Genomic DNA, 9153 nt, shown 5'->3' with positions numbered 1-9153 from the left:
GCCGAGTTCTTGATGGAAGGAGATGGATAAGAGGCAGAGTTATGCCTGCCCCCTTGAATTATTATTTTATGAAAGGTGGGGTTTTCATCTCCTCAATAAAATCAGTGGATGGCCCCAAAATTCATTCTCCCTCCCAAATCAGCTGCCATTCAGATCCCACCCCATCCTTGTGCCAGCTCAAAATTATCATGCATGGCTGCACATTTGCTTTCCCGCCCATGCAAATTCTTTTCAACATCAAAAGAAGGAGATAAATTAAAGGCGCCAGTCCTGTCATACCCCTCCCCCTTCCCCTACACACACACACACACACACACACATTCACACTTCCAAGGAGAAGGGGCGAAAAAAATGAGTGGAAGAATTTAAGAAGAAAGGCTTAGTTTAAATCTGGGCACTAGGACCGCCATTCTAACTTAAGTCTATCTTTACGTCTGAAGATCCAGTCCATAAACCCACCAAGCCAGCCACAATCTCAGGCCAATGTTGAGTTAAATTCCAGGCTCTCCAAAACTCTCTAGGGTAAGTCTGTGTTTATACCGGTAGCCCTTGAGTTACGACCATGTTGCTAAGTGAAACCTTTGCTAAGTGGGCTTCCCCCATCTTACAACCTTTTCCTGCCACAGTGGTTCAGTTGATGTTAAGTCAGTAACACAGTTGTTAAATGAATCTGGCTCCTTTTTCCATGGGCTTTGCTTGTCAGAAGGTCATAAAAGCGGATCACGTGACCTCCAGGGGACACTGCGACCGTCATAAATATGATTCAGTTGCCAAGTGCCTGAATTTTGATCACATGACTATCGGGGGGGTGGGTGCTGCAACGGTCCTCGTAAGAATGAAAAAGGGGTCATAGGTCACTTTTTTCCAGTGAACGGTCACTAAATGAACTGCTGTTAGTCAAGGACTACCCTGTGTTAAAAATACAGGGAATGGAGCAGCTCAAAAATAACCCACAGAATAGGCCAGGTGAATGAAAAACTGTATTTTCTTTCTCCAGCACTTAAAAAACTTCTAAAATGCAAAGATTTTATGTTCCGTGAATTCACAGCTACAAGTCTGCTACAGTCCTACGGTATCAAGCAGCCAGAAATCAGATTTTTGAGCTGCATCTGTTGAGGGAGGCTATTCTGGGACGTTTTGAAGAGGTCGCTTGTCTTTTCCCAGCCATTTTCACCGCATCTTGATTCTTTATTTTCTTAGACACAAAGAGTAGCAGGAAACAAGACCTCAAGAGAGTAAGATGCTATCTGAGAAAGTACAGTCTTCTTTCAGAGAAATTTCTCCCTCCCCCCAGGAAAAATTAAAGGGCATGAGATTATGTTGAAAAATGCCAAGCAGAAGCAGGAGAAGCAAAGAAAACTGTTTTACTTTGGCTAAATTGGAGTTCAATTTACCTATGCTGTTAAAAACCAAAACCAAAAATCAGGCAAGGTTGGCATCATTTCTCCAAAGCATCTGAAGGCAGGACAAGAAGCAGTGGATGGAAAACTATAAAGGAGAGAAGCAACCTAGAACTAAGGAGGAATTTCCTGACAGTTAAAACCATTAATCCATTGCCTCCAGAAATTGTAGGTCCATCACCGGAGGTGTTTAAGAGACTGGGAAGCCATTTGTCCAAAATGGGATAAGGTCTCCTGCTTGTGCAGGGGGTTGGACTAGAAGACCTCCAGGGTCCCTTCCAGCCCTTTTATTCTATGTTCTACGTTCATATTCAAACCATACCTTTTGGATAAAGAGCCATATTAAATGGGTTGTTTAATTTCCTATTATAGTATCAGGGGAAAAAAAGAAAGACATATTTTCCGAGGAAAATAATTGTCTCTTTTATCTGGATGTTCACCCATTAAACATTCGCCTTCCTGAATGAAGAACAGAAAAATCGCAACTGTGGTCCAGTTTACGTTCACAGTTAAAACAAAAACTGCAGCTGTCCATTTAATTAAGTGAAGGGCAATTTACTTTCGAGTGATAGCTCTATGATCTTAGTGACAGATATAAAGATTGGGCTGAAGGAGATTCAGAAAAGCTGTGACAGTTCCTGCCCTTCCCAGCCACCTATTTCAGTCTGTCGATTTCTTTCTTTCTTTCTTTTTCTTTTCTTTTCTCTTTCTCTTTTTCTCTTTCTCTTTTCTCTCTCTTTCTCTTTCCTTCCTTCCTTCCTTCCTTCCTTCTTGTCTTCCTTTGTTCGTTCGTTCCTTCCTTCCTCTCTTCTTTCTCTGCCTACCAGTCTGACCTGGCTAGATTGTTCCCCTGGCCAGGCCGGGAGTCGAAAGGAAGAGACCCAGACCCGCCGCGGCTCTTCTGTTTCCACCAGCTCCGAATTCCTTTGACGTAGCCCTGCTTAATTCAACACTTTAAAATAAAATAAAATAAAATCTAAAAAAAGTTAAAGGAATAAATCAAGCATGGACAATCCCGAGGCCCGTAGACGGACGAGGAGCAGTTAAGCAGCTCCTAAAAAATATTTTTTAAAAAATAAAACCAAATCCTGACCTAGTCTTAACTTCTCCCGAGATTCGGAACGGCTCCGGATTCCGCGTCCTTCCAGCTTCTCGACAGCGCGGATTATGGACTCTTCCGGCTGGGCCTTATTGGCAGCGAAGTCCCCCAACTGGGCCTGGGCTCCTCAGCAGCCCCGGCTGTCGCGCGGAAAGCGAGATTTCGGATCCACCCGCGAAAGGGGTTTCCCACGGAGGTTGAAAGCAGCTACCGCTCGCTTCTCCCTTAACTCTAACCCGCTCAGGCCCAGATTCCCTCGGTGTGGGGGGCGGGAGCCGAAGACCCCCTTCCCTCGTGCTCTGTCATTTGGCCTTGTTCTGTCGGGGTTAAACTTTTGAGATATACCAGGGGATCACCGGTGGAGGTCCCTAAAACCGAATTAAGAAAGCGGGCTTGTTTGAGATTGAGAACGGCAAACCTATAAGATCCAGTCTAAATGTTTCGGCCAGTCCGGCCTATAAATCTAACCTAAAACTCCGACATGCCGTTGATTCCTTCCCCGCACACAGGATCTAGTCTGCAAGGCCCCAAATCTGCAGCTCTCCCCAGACTGGGCTGTTGGAGTTGGGGCCGGTTCAGGAAACTGCAAAAATTCACACAAGATGCGCTTTTGTTTCAAAGGAGAAATAAACAGCAACGGGTTTATTATTCTTATTTGTCCAAGAGATTGAATACAACAATTTGAAGACCACATAAAATCAAAGCGATGACTTTGTGGAAAGGCTCAAAGGGAAAACAAAAAAATATGGAAAGGGGAACTCTATTTTACAAGAAAAATAAAATAAATCTCACCTCTTTCCCCACTTTAAAAGAAAAGAAAAAAAAACACATTTGGTTTTTCCCCGCCCCATCTCTCTTCTTCTTATTCCATTTTTGGGAGGCAGGACATATTCAACAAGGAAGGGAAAAATAAATTATTTATATATATAAAAAAGACTAACTTTAAAAAGGAGGTTTTTTTAATGAAAGTTTGTACATAAAACTAAAGAAATAAGAGGGAAAGTATAATTCATTTAGGGCTGAGAGAGGAATAATCCAGTGACCTCAACTTTAAATATTATATTAACGGCCCTCCACGGAAGCCTAATTCAAAATCCACACATATTTACAACACGAGAAATGGAATCATCCCCTCCTTAAAACAAAACCAACCATACCAAGACATACACATTTATATTTAGATAGCGTATCCGTTATTATTCTCCCCTTTTCAAAATTGTATCAGCCGTCGTTGTGGAATCAGTAATTTTATATTGCCCACCATCGCCAAAATATTTAATATCCCTTTTTTGACTCATCTATTGTTATTATTAATATTTCTGTTCAAGAAAGCCTGCATCCCACATCACATAGTTCTTTTTTTGTTTCTAGTGTTGGCTGTTTTACTCTCCCCTCCCCCCCCCAGCAGAAATAACTGGACTGGAAGGATGAGTCGTGGAAAAAAAAAATCGAATTTTAGGGTCCTTTTTATTGACTTTGGAGGAAAGTGGGGGAGGGGCGGTTTTTCTTTCCTTTTTTTTATTTTGTCCTTTCTTTCTTTTTGGCCGTAAATCTGTTTTGGGGAGGGGGGGGAAAAACAGAGTCAGTTTGGTTGGCTTTCCCCAACTAATTTAAAAAACAACAGCAGAGGCCTAATTTTCCTTCTATAGTCCGCCTGCTGAGTTGGGGGCCAGGCCCCCTTTCCCGGGTCTCTCTGTCCCTCTGTCTGTCTGTCTGCTTAACCCGGAGGCCGGTCAGTATTTAGCGCAGTCGTAGGAATAAGGGGCGGAGTGGCGGTAAATGGAGGGCGGAGCCCGGTAGGACAGCTCGCAGGTGGAGGGGCTCACCTGTTGCTCGTTCAGCGCCGTCGAGGTCTCTAATCCCAGCCGGTGAGTGTTGAACATTTCCCGCACGTTGGGGAAGCTCTGTTGCTGGGCGCCGAAGGTGTGGCTGGGGAGAGGCTGGTTGATCTCCGACGCGTGGTTGAGGTACCAGGAGGCGGCTGCGGCGGCCGCAGCCGCGGCCGCGGCTTGCCCCGGGGCTTGGTGATGCGGGAGTGGATGATGGTGTTGATGGTGATGCGCGGGCTGATGGTGGTGGTTGCTGGGAGGTAGGGAGGTCTCCTGTTGCTGCTGCTGCTGCTGGCCCCCTTGCGCCAGGTTGAGACCGGCCAGGGGCGAGGGGGCGCCGTTGGCCACTTGCGGTGGGGGCTCCGACAGCGAAGCAGCGGCCTCTTCCAGCGGCCCGGCGCCGCAGAGGTGCGCGTTGCGCTCGCCCGTGTAGAGGCTCATGGCGCGCATGCTGCATTGGTAGCTGCCCCCGGCCTCGCCCAAGCCCCCCTGGCTGCAGGCCTGGCTGTAGATGGACGAGGCGGGCGCCTGGCCGTAGCCCAGAGGCAAAGAGGAGGCGCAAAGGCCCGGCGGCGACCTGCCCACGGGGCTCAACTCGCTGCCGGGCGAAGTCCGTAGGGTCATGATGTTCTCCACGCTGAAGCCCGGCAAGCCGTTAGCGCCGGCGGCCGGGTGGTGGTGCGGGTGAGGGTGGGGTTGGTGAGGCTCGCCGGGCAAAGAGCCTTCGGTGGAAAGCGACGGCGTGGAAGCCACGCTGCGCGGGCTGTCCTGCAGGGCGCTGCCGCTCTCCGGACTGAGCGTCTCCACTTTGGTGATGACGGGCAGCTCGGGCGAAGAGGCCTCGCTCTTAATGACCACTTTCTTGTCCGACGAAGCCGGGACTGGCGCCGACGCCGGGGTCAGCTCCTTAGCCAGCTCGGAAGGAGCCTTGACCGGCTCCTTATGGTGCTTCTCCCGCGGGGTCTCCTCCTTCTCCTTGGAGACGTCTTTCTTCTTGAAGCGCCTCCGGCGGCGCAAGAACGAACCGTTCTCGAACATGTTGTAGGAATCGGGGTCCAGCGTCCAGTAGCTGCCTTTGCCCGGTTTCTTGTCGTCGCGGGGCACCTTGACGAAGCACTCGTTGAGCGAGAGGTTGTGGCGGATGGAGTTCTGCCAGCCCTGCTTGTTCTCCCGGTAGAAGGGGAAGCGCTCCATGATGAACTGGTAGATGCCGTTGAGCGTGATCTTCTTCTCCGGCGCGTTCTGGATGGCCATGGTGATCAGCGCGATGTAGCTATAAGGCGGCTTAACAAGATCTTTCGGGGCCTGGACCGGCTGGTGGCCCGGGTAGGGCCCGTACGAGCGTCCCAGGCCGGCCGCGTACTGCTCTGGGTGGCTGGCGTAGACCCCCAGCGAGCTGGCCATGCCTCCATAGGTGCCCGCCGTCCGGTAGTAATTCTGCTCGCTCAGATAGGGTACCACTCCCAGAGCGTTGGGGTCTGAGACGGAGTAACGAGCCTGCATGGCTGTCCCAGCTCCGGGAGGGCGAGGAGGCCTCCCGCCGCCCCCGCCCAAAAAGTCAGGTCGTAGAGAAGGAGCCGGCAGGAAAGGCGGCCCCTCTGCCAACTAGGCGCCCTGCTCCGGAGACCCCCGAGCGTTTCCAGACTCCTTCACTGAAGGCCGGCTCCTCGCCTCTTGGTTAACAGGCCTGAGCTGTGCCCGCTTGGTTCATATTTATATCTTGGGCAAAACGGTCGGGAAGCTCCAATCTCGGCTGCTCCTGGCTCGCTCGCTCGCTCTCCTCCTCCCTCCCTCCCCCCGTCGTAAAAGGGCAGGAGGAGGGCGAATGTGGCCTGGTTAAAATGATGGAGGGAGGAAGGGAGGCGGGTAGATAGAAACCCCGACAGGTCCGAAATATCTAATCTGCTCGCGCTGCCCCCAAAGACGGGGGTGAAAAAAAAATTCTCGCAGAAAAAATAAAATAGCAGACCAAAGAACGAGGACGGAGGCAGCGCGCTGGCTGGCTGGGCTGGGCTGGCTGGGTCCCCGACGCTTTTGACTCGGCCTTCCCCGATCCTTCCGGGCGAAAGTGAAGCGCCGGCGGCCGGGTGGTGGTGCGGGTGAGGGTGGGGTTGGTGAGGCTCGCCGGGCAAAGAGCCTTCGGTGGAAAGCGACGGCGTGGAAGCCACGCTGCGCGGGCTGTCCTGCAGGGCGCTGCCGCTCTCCGGACTGAGCGTCTCCACTTTGGTGATGACGGGCAGCTCGGGCGAAGAGGCCTCGCTCTTAATGACCACTTTCTTGTCCGACGAAGCCGGGACGGGCGCCGACGCCGGGGTCAGCTCCTTAGCCAGCTCGGAAGGAGCCTTGACCGGCTCCTTATGGTGCTTCTCCCGCGGGGTCTCCTCCTTCTCCTTGGAGACGTCTTTCTTCTTGAAGCGCCTCCGGCGGCGCAAGAACGAACCGTTCTCGAACATGTTGTAGGAATCGGGGTCCAGCGTCCAGTAGCTGCCTTTGCCCGGTTTCTTGTCGTCGCGGGGCACCTTGACGAAGCACTCGTTGAGCGAGAGGTTGTGGCGGATGGAGTTCTGCCAGCCCTGCTTGTTCTCCCGGTAGAAGGGGAAGCGCTCCATGATGAACTGGTAGATGCCGTTGAGCGTGATCTTCTTCTCCGGCGCGTTCTGGATGGCCATGGTGATCAGCGCGATGTAGCTATAAGGCGGCTTAACAAGATCTTTCGGGGCCTGGACCGGCTGGTGGCCCGGGTAGGGCCCGTACGAGCGTCCCAGGCCGGCCGCGTACTGCTCTGGGTGGCTGGCGTAGACCCCCAGCGAGCTGGCCATGCCTCCATAGGTGCCCGCCGTCCGGTAGTAATTCTGCTCGCTCAGATAGGGTACCACTCCCAGAGCGTTGGGGTCTGAGACGGAGTAACGAGCCTGCATGGCTGTCCCAGCTCCGGGAGGGCGAGGAGGCCTCCCGCCGCCCCCGCCCAAAAAGTCAGGTCGTAGAGAAGGAGCCGGCAGGAAAGGCGGCCCCTCTGCCAACGAGGCGCCCTGCTCCGGAGACCCCCGAGCGTTTCCAGACTCCTTCACCGAAGGCCGGCTCCTCGCCTCTTGGTTAACAGGCCCGAGCTGTGCCCGCTTGGTTCATATTTATATCTTGGGCAAAACGGCCGGGAAGCTCCAATCTCGGCTGCTCCTGGCTCGCTCGCTCGCTCTCCTCCTCCCTCCCTCCCCCCGTCGTAAAAGGGCAGGAGGAGGGCGAATGTGGCCTGGTTAAAATGATGGAGGGAGGAAGGGAGGCGGGTAGATAGAAACCCCGACAGGTCCGAAATATCTAATCTGCTCGCGCTGCCCCCAAAGACGGGGGTGAAAAAAAAATTATCGCAGAAAAAATAAAATAGCAGACCAAAGAACGAGGACGGAGGCAGCGCGCTGGCTGGCTAGGCTGGGCTGGGCTGGCTGGCTGGGTCCCCGACGCTTTTGACTCGGCCTTCCCCGATCCTTCCGGGCGAAAGTGAAGCGCCGGCGGCGTGTAAACAAAAACAAGCGCACCGAATCAAAATAAACGAGCGTGCGCGCCTCTCCGAAGCCTCGGCAGCGCCCCGCGCGAAGCGAAGTCCCGCATCCAGAGCCGGGGAAAGTTTTCCAAACTTCTCTTGGGCAAGGCCAGTTTTGACTCCTCGCTGGCCCCTCCCTCCGCCGCCGTCCAATGGCAGCCGGCTCGGGGTCTGGCTCGGCCAATGGGCGAGGCGGAGGAAGGCGCCGTGAGGACACCGGGATTCCGGGGAGCACCCCGGGGTTAGGCGCGGGGTTGGGGAGGCCTGTCCGGGCCCCTCGAAGCTCTTACGGGGGAGAAACAGGCGAAGGGCGGGCGGGCAAGAAGGCAACGCTGGCTCAATCCGTCCTTTGGGGGACCAGAGCGGTCCTTCCTCCTCTCTGCCCCAAAGTGTCCCCCTTATTAAACCATCACCATCATCCTCATCATCCTCATTAACCGCCGTAACGACGAACCTTCCTAATCGGGGTTGGAATCTCAGCCGCTCAATGCGAGGCGGAGGAAAACGCGCAGTATTGAGCCGTCCCGCTTCTGACAGCGCGAAACTTTTCTGAAAGAGATAAGAAAGGAAAGTTCGGCTTCAAGGCCAGCCCGCCGGGTTTTCCCACGGGACACCGGCCGTCCTCCGCGGGGAAACCCCGATTCTGAAACGGGCGGGAGAGAGCGAGCGGCCAAGGGTCTTCCTTTGGCGGGGCCGGCTCCCGCAAGGAACCCGAAGTCGCTCCGCCGAAGTTGCTCAGTTGGGGTGAAGAATTCCGGAGAAGCTTATTTAGCACTTCGGTTCTAAACTCAATTAACACCTCCATCCTAAATACCTGGAATTAAGGGATGAGGGGGGGGGGCTCCTGCCGAGGAAGGATGGTGAGGGAAGGAATTTCTCGCAGAGGATCGCGCCTGGAATGAAATGCGCTGATTAGTTTTTCTTCTAAGGGGGCAAAGATACTTAATTGCTTCCACAGATAACGGGGAGGAATAATTATTTGATAAAGCTGGCCTGTATCTCTTCCTCATCGCCTTTTTCCCACCTTCCTTCCCCACCACCCACCCACGGACCCCTCCACCTCATGATTATTCCATTAGAGACCCTCTAGGGCCGGATAATTCGCCCTCTGGAACGAACTCCCCCCAGGACTTCGTCAACTTCCGGACCTCCGAACCTTCCGTCGCGAGCTTAAAACTTATTTGTTCATCTGCGCAGGACTGGATTAGTTTTTTAAATTCGTGGGTTTTTAAGGGGTTTTAAATGGGTTTTGAATGGGTTTTTAATGGGTTTTATTATTTGCTAAATTTT

General features: G+C 52.9%; 2 protein-coding genes across 2 annotated transcripts; both read right to left on the bottom strand.

The window, feature by feature from the left end:
- Nucleotides 1–2833: 2833 nt before the first annotated feature.
- Nucleotides 2834–6406, bottom strand: LOC131184348 (forkhead box protein C2-like). The gene has a single exon (XM_058155513.1). It carries the CDS (start codon nucleotides 5829–5831, stop codon nucleotides 4233–4235), a length of 1599 nt encoding a protein of 532 aa, XP_058011496.1. The 5' UTR covers nucleotides 5832–6406; the 3' UTR covers nucleotides 2834–4232.
- LOC131184274 (forkhead box protein C2-like) lies at nucleotides 5978–7965 on the bottom strand. Its single transcript, XM_058155395.1, has one exon. It carries the CDS (start codon nucleotides 7244–7246, stop codon nucleotides 5978–5980), a length of 1269 nt encoding a protein of 422 aa, XP_058011378.1. The 5' UTR covers nucleotides 7247–7965.
- Nucleotides 7966–9153: the final 1188 nt, after the last annotated feature.

The sequence above is a fragment of the Ahaetulla prasina genome, chromosome 12 (genome assembly GCF_028640845.1).
Source record: "Ahaetulla prasina isolate Xishuangbanna chromosome 12, ASM2864084v1, whole genome shotgun sequence".
Classification (NCBI taxonomy): Eukaryota; Metazoa; Chordata; class Lepidosauria; order Squamata; family Colubridae; genus Ahaetulla; species Ahaetulla prasina.
This window is presented reverse-complemented; position numbering and strand designations above follow the sequence as displayed.

Bases quoted from the DNA above. Each gene is read 5' to 3' on its own strand.
- LOC131184274 (XM_058155395.1), bottom strand. From the start codon at position 7,246: ATGCAGGCTCGTTACTCCGTCTCAGACCCCAACGCTCTGGGAGTGGTA.
- LOC131184348 (XM_058155513.1), bottom strand. From the start codon at position 5,831: ATGCAGGCTCGTTACTCCGTCTCAGACCCCAACGCTCTGGGAGTGGTA.